Raw genomic sequence first — 23,712 nt, forward strand, 5'->3', positions numbered from 1 at the left:
CTGCAGCTGGCAGAGTCCACGCCCTTCTCAGAGCGGCATGAGGCAAATAGTCTGCTGCTGTGGACCAACCCAAATCCCACACCTGGGATTAAAACAAAAGCATGTTTCCATAACATAACTAAGAGGCCGAAACTTCCATAACACAGTTTTAGTCTCAGTTATATACACTGTGTGTTATCAACTTGATCTTTCTGTTTTGTTTTGTTTTTTTCTACTTGACCTCAGCCTGATATTTCCCACTTTTCAGAAATATGAAGTTTTCTCAGCTGGGCATGGTGGCACATGCCTTTAATCCCAGCACTAGGGAGGCAGAGGCAGGTGGATCGCTGTGAGTTTTAAGCCAGCCTGGTCTACAAAGCAAGTCTAGGACAGCCAGGACTACCAAAAAAAATTTTTTTTTCTCCTTGACCATTATTCTCTTTCCACTTTCCTTCCAGTGAGCCTGGACTTTAACAGCTTCGCTGCCAAGCACAGCAGCTAGCCTGTCAGCTGTCAGCTCTGTAGTCTAGTGGGTGGCCAGCCAAATAGTATTGTGTATAGTATTTGACCCTGGTGACCCCTAACTGCTTCTGGAACTTTTTGAAGATACTAAATAACAATCTAAAACTTCTTAGATTTGCTTCTTATTTACTCATTTTACATTCCTCCCCTGCCCCAATGTTCTGTGAGTTACATCTTTTATTTGTGTTTTCAGCTCTTATCACCAGTGACTCCCAATTTGTATCGAGGCCAAATGTTCCTTCTAAGCTTAAGATAGACTTTATCCCCAGCCCCCAACCCACATTTCAGCATAGATGTCCAACTGCTCTTTCAAGGTTATCGATAAATAGCGTTTACTGGTCCACAGAGTGAGATGCGAAATTTCCTGAGAAGTCTTTCCTGTTTCCCTCTGACATACATTCCTCAACCTGCGTGTCCAGTTTCACCCCCTGGATTCTTCCTGTTCCTTATCTCTCTTCCATCCTTTGCTACAGTCTCGTTAGTTCAGTGTCACCACACCTCGTCCTGACTGCCTATGTGTACCTTGGACGTAGTACCTAGTAGTCACAGAATTATGTGATGTTTTTTTAAAAGCCAAATTATCTTGGTATTTGCCTGCTGGAAGCGCGTGTGCGCGCGCACACACACACATGCACACATACACACCAATCTGTTAAAATGTAATCCAACTCTTTGATGAAGTTATATGTGGCTCCTTCTTGGACATAAGCCATTCTTTAGCCTAAGGAAGACACACACATCTGTCCTCATGTGCCTAACCTCCACGCCACCAGAAGTGTATGATCCTGAAGGATCCATGCCGCATGTGCATTTAAATGGTTATTCTTGGGCAGGGGAGATTGCTTACCAGTTACAACTGTAGACTGCTTTTCCAGAAGCCCTGAGTCCAGCATCCATGTAGGGTGGCTTACAACCGCCCATGGCTCAGGCTCCAAAGAGATGTGATGTCTTTAGCCTCTGAGGCACCCACACTCACATGCATATCCCAAATACAGGTACTCGTGAACATATAATTAAAGATAATAAAAAATAAATATGTTTAAAGTCCTTCTCAGACTAGAGAGATGGCTTGGTGGTTAAGAGCACTGTTCTTGCAGAGGACCCTAACTGGATTCCTGTCACCCGTGTTGATTGGCTTACAGCCACCTGTCACTCCAGCTCTAGAGCATCTGACATCTTTGGCCTCCATGGGCATCTGCACTGCCCACACACAGACACAGACACAAATAAATACAGGCAGACACACACACACACACACACACACACACACACACACACACACACACACCCTGCAGACAACCCACTGGTACCTTTTTTCCTAGGAAATGCAGAGACAAGCCTTCCCAGGCCTCCCAGCATCTACATTCACCCATTAGTAAGCTGGACATTTCTCTATTTCACAAACAGGATCTTAAAAAAAAAATAAGACAAACAAACAAACAAAAAACCAAAAAAGTCCTCAGCATCTACACTTAGGGATATTAACAATTGTTCTGAATTATGAATAATTATTTTTTAGTACACATCCCTTTAAAGTTCCAGCCATCATCCCTCTCCTGTCACTGTATTTTTCCCCAATATTTTTTTTTCATTGTAATTCTCATCCTTCAAGAAAGCTTTTCTGGTCCTTAGGAGATGTAGCTCCCAAGACTTCCCTTTCTGTTGAAACTGGAGGACCACTGTTCCTGTTGGGCTATTAGACAGCCCAGATCAGATTAGATATAAACCTACTACACCAGGAGCTGCTAAAGAACAGAAGTGGTCTGTTTCCTGCATGGGGCTTCCCCGAGACCTACACACAATACATGCCTGTTGAAGAAAATGTATAGAAAATAGACCTCACCCAAACATAGCAACAGTTCTTTGGGGGAAAAAAGTAATCACTATGCTGCATCTGAGATGGTATTATGAGACTACCTTATGCTTGAAACACAGGTTCTTCTCTTCCTTTGCTGATAGAAATGGGTCTGGAGACACATCAGAGACGGACATGATCTTTGGTTGCCCCAGCTAAATTTCAACACTAAGCATCCTTTCTGAGCATTGGACTTCCCTGTTCCCCACTATATAAACCCTCCCATTCACCTTGAATTGTATTGATGTGAAGATGTGGATGGTGAAGTGTATTATATAGTGTTTCTATCTTACTGTCTAAGGCCAGATCATAGCCAAACGCTGCACGGTGTCTCTGAGAGCCAAGTGGTGGTGGTGGATGAATATCCTGGGATCCTTTGCTCATTTGCTATTTGTGAAAGGGTATTTGTGAAGTATGCATTTAGATACTATGTTACAAATATATTTTTTTTTTCTTTTTTCCCTCTAAACAGTATACTAGATTGGTATCTGCATGTTTGAAACATTGTACTTGGAGTGGCAGGAGGCTTAAACTCACCTAGTGTTTTTGTCATTTAAAAAGACAAATAGAAATAGAAAAAACAAAAAACAGAAACAGAAACAAAACAAAAACAGACAAGAGCACTTTCTTAGTTTGCCTTGCATTGCTGGGATAAAACACCATGACCAAAACCGCCTTAGGGAAGCAAGGGTTTGTTTCAGCTTGCAGGTTATAGTCCACCATGAAAGCAAGTCAGAGCAGGAACTCCAGGCAGGAGCTGGGTTCAGAAGCGGAAGCAGAGGCTGTGGAGGAATGCTGCTCACTCGCTGGCTTGCTTGCTCAATTTGCTTTCCTACACAATCCAGGACCACCTGCCTAGGGATGGTGCTGCCCACAGTTGGCTGGGTCCTCCTCCCGTATCACTCATTAAGCAAAAAATAAAAAATAAAAATAAAAAAGCTCCCCAAGACCTTCCTGCAGGCTAGTCTCCAGTCTCAGGGAGACATTTTCTCAACTGAGGTTTTCTCTTCCTAAATGGCCTGAGTTTGTGTCAAGTTGACAAAAAAAAAAAAAAAAACCAGCACAAATACAGAAGAGAATTCATTTTTTAAAAGTTCAAGAATAAATAAATATACTGGTTTAAATGCCTATATTTAATGTGTTCCTATGTAAAAATGCTACGGAGAGATTTTTTTTTCTCAATTAACTCTTGTCTATGTAATTTTGAAGTCACGTTTTAGTAATGAGCTTTAAATAAGTAAGATTTGAGGTGAATCATTATATATATAAAATAGTTACTGGATGTCTTCTGTTTTCATAGATTTGATCCAGGCGACCAACGAGACCAATGTCAATATCCCTCAGATGGCTGACACCCTCTTTGAGCGGGCGACGAACAGTAGCTGGGTGGTGGTATTTAAAGCTTTAGTGACCACACACCATCTCATGGTGCATGGAAATGAGGTAACCCAACGCACAGCTGTTCCTTGGCAGAGGCTGGGGTAGCGGAGTACGATGATAACTTAAGACCCTTGAGTTTTCCCTGACGAGGAGGAAAAGAAGAAACATGTGCGTCACGGTCATCATGCATGTCGTGTCAACCTCGAATTTAGCTATCTTTTTTTAAAAAGATGCATTTTTGTGTTGTGCCTTGTCTCGGTGATACAGCAGTGTGTAAATACACATTCTCTGTGAGTGTAGTAGTGGACAGAAATATTAAAGAGAAGGGATCAGGGGGGATATTTCCCCGCAAGGGAGTATTTTGGTGACTTTGAATGAGCAATGCTTTAACGGAATGTTTACTTTTGAAAAATACTGATAAAATTAAATTGCTTATTTTACATGGAATTTCCAGTCAATCCTATTGATTTTTTTTTTAGTGTTTCTGGAATGTACAGAAATAACAGGTCACAAAATTTAATTGTGATTGAATGAATATCTCTCTGCAGTTTTAAAAACAATTTCTCCCTTAGAGAAAGTTATCAGCATGGGAGGCTTCATAACTAACTAACCGAACACAATAAAAATTTGTTAAAATAAATAAATAAAATACAACTTTAGCATCAGAAATTGTTTAAAGGTATGATGTGAAGATATGGATGTTTAACTCTTAATTTTGTTTTTCAGAGATTTATTCAGTATTTGGCCTCTAGAAATACACTGTTCAACCTCAGCAACTTCCTAGATAAAAGCGGATCCCACGGTAAGGATAAGTCCAAAGTCCTTGTTACGGATGGTTCCATTGGTTACTTATGAAAGTAACTATTAAATTAACGATTTAATTGTTGACAACTGAGCATAGAAAATATATATTAATTTTATTGTGTCACTTTGAAAAGTGAACGGTGCGTGAATGTGCCTCACAGTTCGTTTATAAAGGTTCAGGAGATGAGAGAAGTAAAAGGTGTCACCCAAATTGAAAAGAAAAAGACTCCCCTCTTAAAGCAATGTTTTTGTAGGTTAATGCAGCTTGTGTCCTTACCTCTGGTTCATTCGTCATATTTGCTTGCTATTGTATGCACAGGTAAGGCTAGACAGTCCCTGGTCAGATGGCTGCGTGTGTTACCTATGAAACAGGCTGTTGTTTGTAACAGTAAACACAAATGCAAGGGAAAATTTCAGAAAGCCACTCGGTGCAGCACACCGTAATGACCGTGTTGAACGGCCAGAGCGCCGCATTTGGAAGACTGCCGGTCTTCAGGCAGGGTGGTGAACGGGGCTTGCCTTCCACGCTGAGCGCCGTTCTAGAGGCAATCGTGACAATCCTTGCCTATTTTGAGGAGCTGTAGACTGATTGCTAGTGTGAAAGGTTCAATTGTCGGCGTTGTGTCCATGACTCCCCTCCTTCCCTCTCCCCAGGTTATGATATGTCTACGTTCATAAGGCGTTACAGCAGATACTTGAATGAAAAGGCTTTCTCATACAGACAGATGGCATTTGACTTTGCCAGAGTGAAGAAAGGGTAAGACTCTCGCTCCTTCTGTTATTTACTTAAGCGCAGTAAATCCTCAAGGTGCACATGGTTTGTTTGACTAAGCTTATATACTAGCTAGCATTGATACTGGAAGGCCCAGTTCACATTCGCCCAAAGAAACAGCTCAGTAAGTCAGCACGGTAAAGCTACCCTGAGTGTGCAGTACTTCATGTATTCATGCATGAAAATCTGATCTGCTGCTCAGAAATATTTTATTTGCTAAAACTGACTCAACAGTCTTAATGTAAATAGCTTTAAGTAACTTGAAAGTACTGAAAAGATTCATTTCGGTGTATGGTTGTGGTAGATGGAAGTAGTTATTCATGTAATTTTTGATTAAGGTGATTTGGTTTTGGGAAGTAACACTTTCCTAGGAAGTATGCACACCATAGATTAATTATTGATATTACTTACTGATTAAGAAAACCTCAAGAAAGCAGAAAATTTTAAATTTAATACACAGTTGCCATTTATTTACTTCTAAATAGGTGATTTAATCTGGGCCAAAGACTCTAGCTGGAAGTAAATGCAGATCTTTTGTCTGTTCCAAACTAAACGTAATGTTAAAGTCTTGTAAAGGTTTATTATTTTAGTTTTAAGAATCTATAGAGGGGCTGGAGAGATGGTTCAGCATTTAAAACACTGGTTCTCAACCCTCCTAATACTGTGACCCTTTTATACAGCTCCTCGTGTCATGGGACCTCAGCTCTAAAATTATTTTTGTTGCTACTTCATAATGAATTTTGCTACTTCTAAAAACCATAATGTAGGGGTTAGTGAGATGGCTTGGAAGTTAAGAGCACTCACTGGCTGCTCTTCCAAAGGACCTGGGTTCAATTCCCAGAACCCACATGGCAGCTCATAAATATCTATACTCCAGTTCCAGGGGATCCAACACCCTCACACAGATAAATAATGCAGGCAAAATACCAATGCATATACATTTTTTAAAAAAATAAATCATTTAAAAAATAAATAAACTTACTTTTAAGAAAAGAATCATAATGTAAATATCTGATTGCAAGGTATCTGATATGTGACCTGTGTGAAAGGGTCTTTTGGCCCACAAAGGAGTCACAACCCACAGGTTAAAAACCACTGACTTAAGAGCACGTGCTGCTCTTCCACAGCTCAAAACAAATATGGCTCTGTATTTCCAGTGTCCACAAGGATGTGTCCTTCTGTTTGTTTGTGGTGTTATAGGGCTGACGGTGTGATGAGGACAATGGTTCCTGAAAAGCTCCTGAAGAGCATGCCGATCCTGCAGGGGCAGATCGATGCGCTGCTGGAGTTTGACGTATGTATCTCTCGTGCAACACTGATGCTCGTCATTCCTTTGAGGGGCTGCGGGGCAGCTAGAGGTTGCTGCAGAATCATCTGTAGAGCGTCTTCATGTAAATGAGCGACAGGAGCATTTCGTTCAGTCTTAGGCTCCCAGATTTTTTCAGAGTTTACAAACTGTTTTCTAACATCAGAAAAAGAGGAGCACAGCCTCCTTAGAGCTTCTGCTCTGAGTCCAGCGAAGGCTTGTTGTGCTTATAGGGTGAGGTATGCTCAAGATGCACCTCAGGGCGCTAAATAACTGCTTTTCTGTCAGAAACCATCTGACATGGACTACAGAAGTGACAATGTCCACCAGAGAGAGTGAGTTTGTGTTTTCATAGATGTCAGGTCTTTTTTGGCAGTGTCAATTTATTTGTTAAACACACACACACACACACACACACACACACACACACACACAAAGAAGAAGAAGAAGAAGAAGAAGAAGAAGAAGAAGAAGAAGAAGAAGGAGAAGAAGAAGAATACTCGTTCGAGCTCAGTGCATAAGAAATTAGCTGCTCTTATAGAGAACAGAGTTCAAATCCCCACATGCACACAACCATCTATAGCTCCAGTTCCTGGGGATCAGATGCCCTCTTCTGACATCTCTGAGCACAAGGTACACAGTGGTACACAGATATACTTGCAGGCAAAATAGTCATACACAATAAAAAATAGTTAAAAAAAAACACACCAGTATTTGGCTGTGGTGATACATTAATGCACATGTGTGGTAAAGTTGTATAGAACTAAATACAACCATAGTATATACAAGTAAACCCAGGGACCTGGGAGTGCAGTCGGTTGGTTGTGTCATTCAGTACCCTGCCTGTGACATGATTAACTATGGTTCTGTGAGCTCTTCGTTACATTTGGGAGAAACTAGGTCAATGCCATATGGGATCTCCCTCGTTTACTTCTTACAACTGCTTGTAAATGTATAATTAACTCAAAAGTAACAGTTAAGAAGACCTGACTCATGAAAATAAAGTATTTTGACGTGTAGGAAAGTTCTGAGCTCTCATTGTCAGCTCCTCTGTATTAGATGGGTGTCTAAAACACTTTTCCTCAAATACCCCTAGCTTAAAGTCTTTGGTGAGATTCTATGACTTTAACTATAATTGAGCCCTCACGTAACAACTAACTCTTGTGAAATTTTAAGTAGAAATTGCAAACCATCACACTGGTTTTTGACAGCTTTTACAGTAAGATGTTTATCAGACATCTAATCTTAATGGGTTTTCTTTCTTTTTATTTGTCTATTTTTAGCTTTCCTCTTTTTGACTCAGGGTTCTAGTTTAGGTAATTGAAGAGTATGCAACCAGGCCTTTGACATTGAAAGGTTTACTAAAAGTTACCTAACATTTTTCGAATATGAGTGGATTTCTTAGTTGTCAATTGTCATTTGAGATTTTTGGGGTTTTTTGTTGTTGTTGTTGTTGTTGTTGTTTTGTTTTGTTTTGTTTGAGATAGAGTTTCTCTGTGTATCCTTGGCTGTCCTAGACTCACTCTGTCGACCAGGCTGGCCTCGAACTATTTTATTGTGATTTGAGAAAAATACTAAGTTGATGATGTGCAGCTGAAGTTAAGTGTTCATTTTCTTTCTAGGTGCATCCAAATGAACTAACAAATGGTGTCATAAATGCTGCGTTTATGCTTCTCTTCAAAGACCTTATCAAACTGTTTGCTTGCTACAATGACGGCGTCATTAACTTACTTGGTAAGTGGCACTGCTGTGAAACAATTGGGCTGGCAGGGCTGTGAGGAGGCTGAGACGTTCTGCAGGGATGAGTTTGTTGTTTTGCCTCTTGAGCGCTAGAGTGAGCACCTCAGTAGAAGCAGTGTTGTGTGAAGTGCATGGTACTGATTGGTGCTCCTGATGCTGGTGCTCCTGATGCTGGTGCTCCTGATGCTGGTGCTCCTGATGCTGGTGCTGGCAGAGCAACATGGCTGAAAGCATGAGTGCACATCTAGGGTAGACATCTAGTTCAAGGTAGGCAGATTGACTATCTCCTGCTTCCTAAAAGGACCTGCCCCACTGAGGACCGGCAGTGGTGGTAGGCATATCCTAGGATAGAACTCCTGTGCTGTTTGGCCTGTTTGGCCCCCATGCTGACATCTTTGTCACTCCTGTAGTGTTCTCTCATCCTCCTTATACCTAAAAGCTTATTGGGAGTGTGTGCCTCTTGCTTTGCACATGGGAAAAATGGACTCACGACATTTATCTATTTTGAAAGGTCCGTTTACTTCCTTCATCCAGGTCTATCCCAAAGTCCTCGTAATCAATACTTCAGCTTGATTTTGTTAAGTCCCTATCATCCAACCCAGTAGCTACCCATGGTTTGGTGGTCACCCCTAAGTCTTGCTACGAGGGGAAAGGTGGGTAGTATACTACCAAAGGCTTGGCCTCCTGTGAAAGTTTCCTTTTCCTCTTCAGGTTACCTCTCTGCAGAGATATTATCCACCTTGTTACTTCCAGCTAGTTCTCACTGGGATTTTCTTCTTCCTCTGTTAGCTCGTCATGAGGAATCCCCAGGGGCCACAGATACTATTTAAAGCATAAATGAGGAAATGGTTATGCACAAGAGACACTTGGTGCTCTGGAAATGAGCCTTCTGTTCACACAACTTGTCTGCTTGACTGGTATTATATATCCTAGAGGAGCCTCGTGTTTGTCCAACTGTACAGCGTGGTAGATTACACAGCACCCACTCTGTGTCTGAGGACCACTTGGTTCTCTTTGGCCAGGATCCTGGCCTCTAGAAGTAAGCCAACAACCCTTCTAGAGAATATTACGGCTCTCGGAAGAAGGCATGGCTATGCGGTCACACACTGGGGACCCGTGCTGGAGCATGATAGAGGGATTTCGTGACATATAAGCCTGTTGCACACTCCTTGAGTACCTTTAATTTCTTCTAGAACCAATGCTCTGGTAGCTTAAGTTTGGAGCGGTTATGAAACTTTCTGTTGCCTGGGATCTGCTCCTTCCTGTCCCTGTGCAGGATGCTCTCCTTACAGCAACATGTACACATGTTCTAGGTGTTTGCTGCAAAAAGCAGAGCAGTGTAGCAGGCTCTGGACTGTGTTTTAGTTACAAGGAGCTCCAACTGCAAAATGTACCTTTGACATAAAGACTTCTCTAAGCTACCCAGACCTTTGGTTGTTTGGAAACCTTAACTAAGTGGCATATCCAGAAACTGTCATGGATTCTGTCTCCCCCCTTGGCATTTATGTCACTTACCAAGACATCCCTGATACCTGCAGTTCATTCCCAGTAAGAACCATCATCCTGGTGTCATCAGAGCATTGTCCTATGGGATTGTGACACCCACACAGGCTGAATGTTCTTAAAATGAGACAGTGGTTGTAAACTGGCACCACTGCCTGCTGTCTCCTGATGGTTCTGCTCACTGGGGTAGAGATAAATACATTTTTCTACTTCAGTAGACACCTCCTAGGTGCCATAAATTGTGCTGATTCTCCTCTGGGGAAAGAGGACATATTTAGATCTCTGTGAGTAGCATTTATTGCTTGCCTAAGTTTATAGTAACCAGTGTTAAACTCCAGAACATTTTTTTTTTTGCACAAACCAAATATTCAGGTTACCCAGAGATGAAGTAGAATTGTTATTCCTGTGTCTTCACAGGAATCAACAAAGCGCTGATGTTAAAGTATGCCCGCTTTTAAGGAAACAGAGGAAATACCCCCAGGTCATTCTGTGCGTTCACTGGATCTAGTTTCTGCTCATAAAGCCTCTACTCAAAGTGGTGGAGCATCGAGTTATAGCAATCCCCCAGGGGCAGCAGTATCTTAGAGTGAGCACTCCTTCAGAGTCTGGGCGAAGAAGCCACCTCCCACTTTCCAGTTCCATGTGTAAAGAGATTAGAAGTCACCATTGTCCTAACACGTAAAGAACTGAGCAGGCTGAAAAACTAACTCTCTTTTCATTCACAAGAGAGGTTAGGCTCAGGGCTAACCTCTGTTCCTACAATTAGAGAGGCCAGTGGGTATGCGTGGTAATTCCTGGCTCACCAGGTAGAGACGCCAACGTGAAAACCGCCACAGGAAGTGAGCCAGAGGTAGGAAGACCTGAGTGACACATTGCTAGAGTCAGACTTCAGACAAGTGTGAGAGATGTGACCAGGTCACACTTTTGTTTTGCTTCTAGGAGCTTAAACAGGCTGCCTTTATGTTTTGGGATGGGGGAGCGGGAGGCACACTTCCCCCCTCAGTTTACGGTTGGCTTTCATCTTGATAAAATCAGCTAAATCTGATAAAATTAGGCTGAAAATGTAAACTAGTGAAGAACATACTTTACCAAATTAGTGTCTGATACCAGAATACATATCTCAAAAGCTCAGATATATCATCTATGATAAATGACCCCAAACTACAGGGCTCATAATTTTTGAACTCTAGAAACTCTAGAAAAAAAATAGGGAAAAAAATCTTGGAAGAATCAAGAGGGGGAAATCATCATACTTATAAAGATACAAAAATAAGAAGTATATGCAAGATCTCAGAAGTGAGGCAGGCATAAATGAGCTAGAGTGGGGTCTGTAGATGTTGAGAGGGAAGTCTCATCTCCCTAGAACCCTGCTCTCTTGGAAACTACCCTTCGTGGCACTGGTGAGCTAAATGGCACAGGTTAAAAGCATTTGCTGTTTTTACAGAAGAAGATTGGGGTTTGTTCCCAGCATGCATATCTGGCAGCCACCCCTAACTCTAACTCCAGGGAATTTGATACCCCTCTTCTGGACACACACACACACACACACACACACACACACACACACACACTCAAATAAAAGGTACCCCAGATAGGGAACCAAGGACAGACGAAAGCATAGATATGGCCAAACGCCAACTTGGTGAACCAGTGCGTCTTACTGGGGAAACTAACCAGTGCAGAAATGACTCAAAGCCAGCTGCCTCACCAAAGCCTGCGCCCACCATGGCCAACAGTTCATGAAATTTGTAAACCTGGGACACACTATACAGCTTGCAGGAGCTCAACGGGTTGAAAAGTATGTGTTTTCCAAGTGGTTTAGTTGGTTTCTGCTTCTTCCAGGCTTGTCTGAGTGTCTCCTAGAAGTCCTGATTGCTTAGAGATGCCGGGGGTAGTGAATCTAGTCAGTTTTGAGGACTTCCTGAAGTCTTTTAGTTGCTCATTTCCTGAGCTTAATGAGCTTCCAGTAGAATGGAGTGCTTTCCCATCTGTCAGAATGTTCTGGGTCTGGAGGAGCTTCCCTCTCAGATGGGCAGTTTTATCTTGAAGGAAAGTGCCACACAGCATCAAGGCAAGGACTTTAAAAAGACGCCGCAAAAACATACAAATGTGCAGTAAGCATATGAAGACTACCACCTACTGACATCAGGTGATGAAAATCAAAGCAACAAGCCAATCTGAAAACAATGCATCATCTCTCATTCCAATTGTATGTCATTCTAGAAAATTAAAACTAAGAAACAGTGGAAAGGTCAGTGCTGACTAGTAAGGAGTGGCAGAGCGCAGGGGACTTAGGACAGTGTACTGGTTGTATAACACCTAAACAGTGAATTTGTGGGCATGAGAGTCACCAGAAACACCAACTATGACCTTTGGGCAGGAAAGTGATGTGACATCATAGTTTTGTCAATTGTAACCAGCACAGCATTCACCTAGAAGTAGTTGAGTATGGAGCATTTATGCCTGGTGGCAAGAAGAATGGGGAAATCTCTACATTAACCATTCATTTTTGCCAAAATACTCCAAAAACTAGTTTTATGGTTTTCATTGTGTTTAATGCAGATGCATGTGTTTCCACCTTCCCAGCTGTGCCTGTTTACTCTGTAGTGGCCACTGTACTGATGACTAGGATAAAGCATGTTTAGCAGCGTTGGAGGACTTTGCTCCGGAAAGTATGGGGTCCTCATTAGAACTCAGAGTTCCTGATTCCATATGGGGCCTGAGAACCTGCATTCTCAGTAAGCTCTTGGGAGAGGTGTTCCTGCTAGCCTAAGTATGTCACTCTGGTAACCTCTGTATTAGAGCCACACACTTCTGTGTAATGCTCATACTTTAATCCCCCCAGTCTGTGGTGTGTTTACCTGACTTGACAAATTGCTGATCATATTGCAAATCTAATTTACTATTTATTCTGTCTTTCCTACCCAGCAGCTTTGGAATTCCACTACAGTTTTCCAATTTGTTATCAATTAGGGTTGATGGGTTCAAAGCACAGGGGTAGAGAGATGGGATGGGGTAACAGGGTGCCCAGTTAGATTTATATTTCAGATCAATATACTTTCTAAAGTTTTATCTTATGTGTATGGGTGTTTTGCCCGCATGTGTGTCTGTGCACCATGTGCAATGCCCACAAGGTCAGAAGAGGGCATTGATTCCCTGGGACTGGAGTTATAGAGAATTGTGCCCCACCTATAGGCACTGGGAGTTAAAGATCAACAAGTGCTCTTAACCACTGATCCATCTCTCAGCACCTAATGGGGATATAGTTTTAGAATTAATAAGTCATGAAGTACTTCTTAAAGAATGATTTTTTTGTGTGTGTGTAGCTATAACTAAATTTGGTGTCTTGTATTTTATCCAGCAGATGCCCAGTCCACAAAAATTTGTGAGGTCTTGACCTTTTGACATGCATAATTCTCCATCCTGAGTCAGACTCTGTATTCGTGTGTCTCTCAGGAAGATTTAGCCCAAGATAATCTTATGCAGCCACAGGGTGTCAGAGCTGAAAGTCAGCCTGACCCATCTTGCAAGTTGCTCACTACAGCCAGCGCAGGGGGAGAACTTCTACGTACAGCCCGACTATGTACTCTGTGAAGTCATGGCTTTCCCGAAGAAAGACAACTAAAGAGTGGGCTTGGGAGGTTCAAGCAAAGTAAACCCCCTAGCAGGAAGATTTTCTTCCTGTCTGAACAGGTGGGTCCTGCCTTCCGTAGACACTGGTATCGTACCCTTGGAGTGTTAGAACTCCTGGACTCTAAATCACCTTTTGAGTCTTGAAGCAGCTGGCGGGGCAGCGCATGAGGCGGTGGAAGCCGAAGAACTTTGCGTGTGGACAGCCTTCTTTCCCCCAGGAAGCTAGGGCTGCCACGAGACAGTCTTGGAGTGACACAGTTTAACTTTGCCTCAAGCCTCACGGGAAGCCTTGTGTTTTCCTTCTCTTTCGTAAGTGGACGTGTGGGCTTACTCCGTCTTTTCACTGGCCGTGTTCCCACGGTGGGGGACTAAGGCCATGGCTTGATAAGCTTCAATTCCAGAAAAGCATAGGAAGCTTAACACAGTGTGTGATTCGCTATAACACAGTGTCACATTCCGGATTCGCTATGTGACAGTTTAAGAGTCTACTTCTGAGTCTCTTCAAGTACCAAAAGGTGTGACTTCAGAACAGACAGAAAACAGACAAACAAACAAAAAACCCACAGAAAGAAAGAAAAAGAAAAACAGAAACTGCTTTATATTTTCTAACTAGAGGGGACTTTCCTATAGCAAGTGGGTGCTTCTATGAGTACTGGAAGCCTCTAGAATCTGGCTCTGGGCTCTGTCTCCTAAAAGAGCCCCTGCAATTCAGCCCCTATGTTTACAGCGTCTGCTTCTCTGAGGCTACCAGTTCAGGTTACTTCACAAATAGGAAGCTGCCTCCAGACCAGCCTCCTCCCAGCACCAGGAGGGCTGGGAAATGGACACTTGAAGCTATAATCCAGGATTAAGGGTCACGTGGCTGCTACTTTAATCATTGCTCCTCTAAATCTAGGAAGCTGGGCAGTGGGTAGCAGGATGCTGCAGGCGGGTAATTGTGGATGCTTCGGCTTTGGCCTGTCAGAAGCAATAGACTGAACAGTGGCAGAAAGGCTGGCAAGACAGCCCCCTGCCTCAGGGGACTCTTCTAGTTCAGCTGGGTATGGTGGGTGGGGCCAGTCACTCCCTTCAAGGATGTTGCTCTGGGGAAGGGGGGATGTTGCCTTCTTTGGGGACAGATTCCTGCCTTAAATATGAAGTGCAAAATAAAATGAGTATTCATTTCAGGTGAAAGATGTTATCATTAAGGCAGACATACAGATTTTCCTATTAATTTTTTTTTTTTACAGGTCACCCTTACTCTTCCTTGAGCTTTTCCCTAAGGCTTACTTCAGTCCATGGTCTCTATTAAACAAGCCACAAATCGATTCTTTCAGTTCTGACTGTTGTTATGAACGGTCAGCTTTGCAGCTCTTACTGTTTGTAGCTGCGTAAATCAATTACTGTGTTCTTCCCTGTCCAGCAGTCTCTGAAGCTGAGCTCTTCAGCTTGTTGCTCCTAATCTCTCTCTTCTCCTTACGACATTGGTCTTTTCAACCTGCACCAAGTTGTCTTTGTTGCTCATCTTCCTGGGCTCTGCAGCCCGTCAGCAGTGACGTCTTGTTGGTTTGGTTCCCCCGCCCCCCTTAGCTTTATTCCCAATTTGGCACCAATAGCAGTGGATTTGGTGGCTGCAGTTCAGTTAGCAATCAGACAGGTTCAGCCATGTGATCTCTCACTGTTGTTCTGACAGCTGCTTAGCTGATATTCTGCTTTGCTATGTGTTGTGTTGGGTTCATACATTGATGGTATGGAGAAGGCAGTTTCTGTTTAAGAGTAAAATAATAGCTATTTGAGCCGTTTTAATTTTTAATTTGAAAATGCTAGCTTACTGGCTAAGTTAGGGGGTAGGGGTTAAAGGACCATTGAACAATTTTCCGTTGAGGACTTTTGGGAAGTGGTCCAAAAATATTTTTCTTCCCCTTAGTTCTACTGTGCACCCTTCATTAGCATTGTTTAGCTAACAGCTAGGCACACAAGACCGGGATCCTGATACTTTGAGGCAAATTTGTGTTTTCTTATAGGAGTGAGGCTATGGAAATGGGTGTTGGCTAAAATCAAGGTCTTGCTGACCCAATACTTTGTGTGTAAATTAGAAACAATTTGGGCACTATCTTAGTCCAGGTTTCTATTGCTGTGATGAAACACCATGACCAAAAGCAAGAGGAGGAAGAAAAAGTTTATCTCACTTCTAGCTCCCTATCAGTTTATTCTCACAGGCAGTCAGGGCAGCAACTCAAACAAGCAGGAACCTGCAAGCTGGTGCTGACTGATAGGGTACCATGGAGGAGTGCTGCGTGCTGGCGTGGCACTTCTGGCTTGCTCCCCTGCTTACTTACAGACCCCAGGACCCCCAACCCATCCGTGGCACCCCCAAAATGGACTGAGCCCTCCCACACCAGTCACTAAATTAAGAAAATACTCTACAGGCTTGCCTGCAAACCCATCTTAAATAGCCTAATTTTACTCAGGCATTTTCTTAATTAAGCCTTCCGCATATCAGAAGACTGTAGCTTGTGTCAAGGTGACATAAAAAGTAGCCAGGGCAGATGCTATAAAATGTGCACTGCTTTGCTTGTCATAGTGAAACTCTGCCGTCCTGAGGAAGCATACCTTGCTTCCTAAGGACCCAGTTAGAGTCCCCTTGGACATCTCTCTCTGGGGTTGAAAGTCGGTGTCAAAACATTGTATCACAGTTTTGCAAATGTCAAATTTGATCATTTCAGTCACTGAAAAAGCAACATGTTATCTTTAGTAGGGAAGAAAAGAGGTCTGCTTCCGAGAAACAGGACTTTATCTAAACCCTTCCTTTGACGAGGGCCAGAAAGGAGCCTCGAAGATTAGTGCTGCAGTAGATACTGTGTTGCCTTTATGTGTCATTGCTATTATACTCTTAGAGAAACAGCTCCAAGATTATAGCTTGGAGAGAGAGTGATTGAAGGCCTTTTGTTATTGAATCCCAACTCCCCAGGAAAAAAAGAAAAAAGAAAAGAAAAGAAAAACCAGAAGAGACAAAGAAAATTGCTTAGTTGTTGGTGCATTAGTTCAAAGTTCAAAGGGAAAATTGATATTACTTATTTCAATTTATTTTCTCATTTTGCTTCTGAAGAACTTAGATGATGGTGGAGAAAAGTGATTTAAGAAATGTGAACAAAATCCTCTGAAGAGTAAAGGGAAGACAGGAAAAACTATGCTTTTTCAGAATAAATAGTAATTTTCTATTTTTATCCTACAAAAGGTTTTCATTCATTGTAACAGCATGATGCTATCAGTAGCATTAGAAAATATGGTAGATAAGAAATTGCCTTCACCATGTCCCCTTGATGGAGAGGCCAGATGGCACTCAGAGGAAGGATAGCAGACTACCAAGAAGAGACTTGATACCCTAGCATCATATTCAGGGGGAGAAGGTCCCCCTCAGTCATAGTCATAGGGAAGAGGACTGGGGTGAAAGCAGGAGGGAGGGAGGAATGGGAGGATGCACGGGATAGCAATTGAGATGTAATATGAAAGATTTTATTTTTCAATTAAAAAAAAAGAAAGAGATGGCCTTCAGAGTTGACCTTTGAAAACATTCTTAATTTATTCTTTGACAATTTTATACATGCATATAATGTACTTTTTATCATATTTACTTCCCCCATAGACCCCAGCTCCTACTCTTTTTTATGGGCCACTGAGTTTAACTAGGCTTGCTTACATGACAGGACATGGGTGGGAGCCATTTACAGGAGTGTGTTCAGCTTGCCAGCTGACCTTTTGAAGAAGAAGAAGAAGAAGAAGAAGAAGAAGAAGAAGAAGAAGAAGAAGAAGAAGAAGAAGAAGGAGAAGAAGACAGGATATTACTCTTGCCAAATCTCGGCCTGTAGAAAACAACATGTGCTGTTTCCTTAATCCTTTTGCTTGAGTTAAATACCCTACAGGGGAGGTCTGTGTTAAAAGCAAAATTACCAAAGCTGTCAACAGAAGGCAATGAGTAGTCACCTCGGGTGATTAGTTCTTCACCTAATTACATATTTTCAAACTTTTCTTAAGAAAATTAAAAATACTTTTGAGGTAGTAAAATCATAAGCAGAGTGACATGAAGAATTCTCCTGTGAGAGAACGTAGACATAGCATCACTTTAAAGAGACGTGTGGCTATCTGCTGCTCTGTCTCTACTGCAGAGGATTAAACGACCCTTTACCTCGTTGCCATTTGCAGCATCAACTGATAATTATTGACGGAATGAATTGACGAATGGCTGTCAAAAACTTGAAGAAAGCACTCACTGGTTTCCATACATATATACACGAAACCCGTGTTGTCATACTGTAATTAGAGCAGAGTACCTTAACGACTAGATTCTAGACTTGGTGGGGAGGGTAACAAGAAAGGGTTGCTGTCTCTCAGGGACATTGAGAGAAAGACTAGGCCCACACAGCAGAAAGTCATGAAGGGTTTGGTGAGCCAGTGACTCTGTGAGTCCCCCACTTTATAATTCAGAAACGCACTATAATACTTAAACAGATAATTTATGACCAATCTAAGCATCAACTTATATGAGCAGGATTATAAAGAATTCTTCAGTTCTAGAAGACTTATAAGCAATTGGTTTATAATGTATTGATTGTTGCTTTATATGACCTAGTAAGAAAATAGTGACCCTAGGGCTGGGGTATAACCCAGTGTAGAGCTCTCTCCTGGCATGGCTCCAGTCTCCAGCATCCAAGAAAGAGAAAGTGGTTAAGAAGGACAGAAGAGAGCAAAGAAACAAAAGAATAAGGATGCTGTTAGAATGCAGCCTTAGCTTTTGAGTTGTGGTTGTTGTTAGTAACAGTTTTTTAAAAAACAAACAGGGAAGCACAGGGGCCATGCGGCTAGCGTGTTACACGGTTCCTGTGTGCTTCCACCTCGGTTCCTTGGTTACTGAGATTGCCTCAGGTGAGGCTGGTGAGCCACGCGCCTTTCTCCAGCTACTCCAGTTGCCTCTGGTGACCTGGCTGTTTAGTGTTTTCCTGACTAGGCTTGGATTCAGGCCTTAAGCTTTAAGTAGGAACTGTAACAAAAGTTTTAAACAAGCAGGATTCTCTTCTCAAACTGCTTCTCCCTTATCTCTTGTAGAAAAGTTTTTCGAGATGAAGAAAGGGCAGTGTAAAGACGCCCTAGAAATTTACAAACGATTTCTAACTAGAATGACCCGGGTGTCCGAATTTCTCAAGGTCGCGGAGGTAAGTGGTCCAAGCTTTGTTGCTAAGGTAACCAGAACCAATGTGCAGCATAATGTCTGGTCTGGCAAGACATCCACACGTGTCCAGGATACATTAGTATGAGAGGAAATCTTACAGTCAGTCATTCCTCCCAATTTGTCAGAGCAGTGTTCCACACTCCTCCCTCCCAGTCAGATTCAGTCAAATGAAATGTCCGTGGGTTAAGACCTCGTTGCTGTTCTACAAGCTGGTCCACTCCTCCATTCCACCTAATGACTGGTTTGTTGCTGTTGTCTTATTGTAAGGACATTCTGAATTTTCAACTCTACATTTGCCTTTAGAAAAGTCTGTTTGTTGTTTATAAAATATAAATCATGAATCCTCATCTCCCCTTACCCTGTCAATGACTTAAACATAACTAAAAGGCTAACGTATACATTGTTTTATAGAGATTACACATTTTTATTTGTTTTTGTTCAAGACAGGGTTTCTCTGTGTAACCTTGGCTTTCCCAGACTGCCTGCCTAGGTACATATTATTTCTTAAGAATGTTTATCACACTTAATCATAACAACTGCAAAACACAGTTGGCGTTCCTGAGATTATCTGTAAATTGGAGAGTTTTTTTTGTTTTGTTTTTCTCTTATGAAATCCAGTGCTTGACTCATGCTGATCCTGGACGTGATGGTGTTAATGTAGCCCTCTGGTGGCATGGCAGTGGGTTCCTATCTCACAGGTTGGCTGAGGGCTAGAGCCTAGATGCAGTGTGAGAGGCTGCAGACCCAGTAGTGAAACACAGAGTGCTGTGGATGTGGGACATTCACGACATGTCTATACTTCTTTATTCTTGGAAGGATACAGTTGCTTGAATTTTTTTTTCTGCTACATGGGTTCATTGCTTATAGTTTGTATGATTTTATCCCTTGATTTAGCCACAATTATTAGTATAATCTAGTGAAAATTATTGCTCAGTTTTCTCTGTGGAAGGATCACTTATATCCAGGCTCTCTGAGCAGAAGATTGCCTCATTGCCCCGTTACCTCCTGGGGCAGGTGCGACCCAGTTTCCCACTTGTTGCTCTGGAGGAGGCAGGAACCTGGGCAGTGTGCAGTGTGTGCATGCACGTCTCTAAACAGGAAACAAAGTTGCTTCCAACAGCTTTAGGAGAAAAGAATTCCTGACGTAGACTCTTGGTTTTGGCTTAAGTTTGGTTTTGTGTCTCTCTATGCCTCATGTGAGCACAAGTAAAATGTATGCTAATGAAGAGGAGATGCATAGAGTAGGTGTCATTCTAAGAGTCTGCCTTTAAAAAGCTGAATAATAAATGTATTTTGTGCACATTTATAACACTTTATGGAATGGACACTAATTTTATGAAGCTGTTTTACAGGAATAAGTATCTAAAGTTCAGCGGGATAATTATAATAATATTTGTGTAGTTCTCTGTCATATTACATAGTGGGTTTTGTCATTTGAATACGCTGAAGGCAGTATAAAATGGATTGATTATGATCATTCAATGCAGAAAATCTTTAGTAAATGTATAGACCTTAGCTGTGCCACAAGCAGAACTCATCCTTTGGGCTCCTACTTGATGGTTAATCAGTAGTTAGAACCATTTTCCTAAAGAGTCTAAGGAAGGCTTTCAGAATGTCATTTTTAAACTGTAACGGCAGCTGAGAGTATGTCTCCGTGATAGAGTGAGCAGTGTGATTTGTGTGAGGCCCTGTGTTATAGATTCCTGGTACCACAAAAGCTGAGTAATGAACTAAGAATGTGTGTTATCTCTTTAGAAAGTATGAGTGAGCTGCCCAGTCCAGACTGGTTGGGCAGTTTCCGTGGAATTCCTCAGCCTTCCTATAAGAATTGCCTGAAGTATAGAAAACCCACCATGCCTTAGGATCTTTAACCTACTTAGTTTCTTTGAGCCTCAATTTCATTAATAAACAAATTACAAAGCAAATTAGAAATAAAATCAATTGTAAAGATATAGGCTAAAAACTAAAAGCAACTTTCATATTAGTTAATAAGTGACCCATTAAATAAACTGTAAGACAAGGAAGTTTCTGTGCAGTGCTTTAAAAAGATAGGACATTCTCTCTGCTAACATGGACATATACCTAAGCTGTTCTGTTGAATGAAAAATTAAGCTCGATGCAAAAATATATATATATATAAAAATAAACAGAAAGAAATCAATCATGAGACTGCAAGAAAGTGATCAGACTTGGAAAATACTCTATTAAGTGAGGTGACCCAAACTCAGAAAGAAAAGAGCCACAGCTATCTCTTCCTATGTGGATCCAGCCTTATTATAGATACATGGATAAATACATAAGCAGTTGTAAGTATGGGTGTAGTGTAACACTTAGGAGGGAGACCAAGAGAAGGTAACATGAGGGCATGGGAAAGGACAGAATGCAGACAGAGGGACATGTGAGTCATGAAAGATGATATAAAGCCAAACATTATTGTGGTGTGTGCATGTGTGCGTGAGTGAGTGAGTGTGTGTGTGTGTGTGTGTGTTGGATAAGTGAATAAAAATGTGATTGACAGTGAGAGTGTAAAGCTGTAAGTGTAATTCCCTTGCTTCCTAGTGGCCATTCTAACTGTGAACAAGTTCCCCGAGATGTTCAGTCAGGGTTAGGGTGGCTTCCTTAAACCAGCTGTTTGATGCTTTCATCTGTGAGTTAATTCAGATACAATGTTTTTTATTTTTTAAAGTGAAAAGAAAAATTGAGTCTAGATTTTCTGTTATTGGTAAAAGAAAGTGAAATATTTGTATTTCAAATTTCTTTGGCTATATATAGACTCCAGAACAGTGGGTTGGCAACCTTCCTAATGGTGTGACCCTTTAATACAGTTCCTCATGGGATGGTGATCCCCCAACCATAAAATTACTTCACTGCTACTTCATAGCTGTAATTTTGATACTGTTTGAATCATAATATAAGTATATGGTATGCAGAATGTCTGATAATGTGACCCTCAGGTGGACACCACTGCACTGGAGGAACATGAACGTGTAAGGAATGGGCAAAGTGATTGTGTCAGGGAAAGAGAGGATGGATGCTACACTCTGAGCAAAAGATTAAGATAAATAACCATCCCCCAAGCACTAGTGGGCACAATTATTTAAATGTTGTTTGAGCGTTTTCATAATTTCTTAGCTTCTATTGAATATAAAGGGTACATTAAAAATTTATTCTTCTTGGGGCTCGAGAGATGGCTTAGGGGTTAAGAGAACTGACTGCTCTTCCAAAGGCCCTGAGTTCAATTCTCAGCAACCACACGGTGGCTCACAACCATCTATAATATAATTTGATGCCCACTTCTGACCTGCAAGTGTACATGCAGACAGAGCACTGTCTACATAAATAAATAAATAAATAAATAAATAAGTAAATCTTTTAAAAAATTATTCTTCAGAATGTTTTCACTTATTTTTTGATTCTAGTAAAGTTCTATATACCTGCTATAGCTAACTATAATAATGAAGTTATTGCCTTATTATACTGAGCGGAAAACTACATAAAGAGAATACGCTCAGGGTAAGGTGGATACAGAGTAACAATTCCCTTACAAATTCTATGAGTGAACTTACATTAAATGCCCCAAAATTCACAAAAACCCAATTAGTAATTTTGCTGTTGTTGTTGTTGTTTTTTATCTACAGCAAGTTGGTATTGATAAAGGCGACATTCCTGACCTCACACAGGTAAGTGTCTCAAGGGACAATCGGTAGACAAGACACCAATAATTAATAGATTGCCACAAGTGGGCACGCTGTAAATATTTCATAGAGTCTGAGCCTAAGCCAACTAGTTTCTCAGATATTATCCAACCATACTTATTTTTCCTAATCGTTGCTTCTGTTTCTGGAGATAAAAGGAAATTCTCCCTGGCCCTAAGCTGTGCTGCATCCTGAACAAAGAGTTCAGATAAGTAGCTATGCTCAAGGACTTGGTGGGCGGGGTCTTGTAGTCAGGCTTACTGTGGGTCTGCCCCCAGCGGACCCTCTCCTTGTTCTCCGCATGTACCTGGTCTGCAGGTCCGCCATGGAGAAAATCTGGTGACAAGGCTTTGCACTTCCCCTCGGCCCTCCACGGAGAGGAGGGCTTTCTATGTGTGCAAATTATTTTGAGTTGAGGTGGTAGAGGATTGCTGTTTCTGGACCCCATGTTTAAACGACAGTGAGAGCTGGGATTCCTTATCAGCCAGTCAGCCCTCAGACACACCGCTCCTGAGAACAGACACTGAGTTGAAAAATGGTCTTCAGTATGATTGACGGGATTTGGTGTGTTTTAAATTTACCTGTCGTGGTAAATTTCAGTTCCCCACAAGTCCTTTCACTAGAAGCAGCATTGTAGGGGTTAGTGAGAGAACGCTCAACTGCTTGTTCTCTTGCACACCAGTCATGAGCTACATGAAGGGTGTCTTTTTAAACTTAGTTATTGTAATAGAAAAGAGTGAAATCCGCCACTTCGCTTGAGAGGTTTTTAAATTATTCATGTGTGTGTATGTATGCGAGCCTGCATGAGTATATATGTGCACCATATGCCTGCAGTGCTTGTTCATGAGTGCAGTACCCACAGAGACCAAAAGAAGGCAGTGGGTGCCCTGCAATTGGCGCTACAATCAATTGTGAGCCACCAGGTTGCTGGGAACTGAACCACGATCTTCAAGAGCATCAAGTGCTCTTATGTACTCAGCCTGCTCTCTAGTCCCATTCTCCACTTTTAAATAATGTTGTTTATGTTTAATTTGCCATCCTTATAATTTCTTGAAATATTTACATATTTAACATATGTGAATATTTAAATATGTAGATATTTAAAATAATATATAACTATTACTTTTTATTAAAAATTAGGAAAATTGACAGTGGAGGGTTTCTCTTTTTATATTACTAAACTATATAGTATCAAGAATTCATACATGTAAAATTCATTGACTAATTCAGAGCATGGTGGCAGTGTGTTCTTTAGTTTAGGAGGAGATAGCCTATGAAATATTAGTTAAAATAATTTCTACTCCACTTAGTGTTATC

General features: G+C 41.6%; 1 protein-coding gene across 15 annotated transcripts in view; it reads left to right on the forward strand.

The window, feature by feature from the left end:
- Window positions 1–23,712, forward strand: part of SNAP91 (synaptosome associated protein 91) — a 116,520-nt gene that overhangs the window by 37,679 nt on the left and 55,129 nt on the right. For all 15 annotated transcript variants that reach the window (XM_084754957.1, XM_084754954.1, XM_084754962.1 and 12 more), the window contains exons 3-9: window positions 3,657–3,799; window positions 4,463–4,538; window positions 5,195–5,297; window positions 6,513–6,606; window positions 8,241–8,352; window positions 18,577–18,683; window positions 22,339–22,380. In XM_084754957.1, the coding sequence (XP_084611083.1) occupies window positions 3,657–3,799; window positions 4,463–4,538; window positions 5,195–5,297; window positions 6,513–6,606; window positions 8,241–8,352; window positions 18,577–18,683; window positions 22,339–22,380 (677 nt within the window). The remainder of the gene's footprint in view (window positions 1–3,656; window positions 3,800–4,462; window positions 4,539–5,194; window positions 5,298–6,512; window positions 6,607–8,240; window positions 8,353–18,576; window positions 18,684–22,338; window positions 22,381–23,712) is intronic.

Source organism: Acomys minous, assembly GCF_964271855.1.
Source record: "Acomys minous genome assembly, chromosome: 13".
Classification (NCBI taxonomy): Eukaryota; Metazoa; Chordata; class Mammalia; order Rodentia; family Muridae; genus Acomys; species Acomys minous.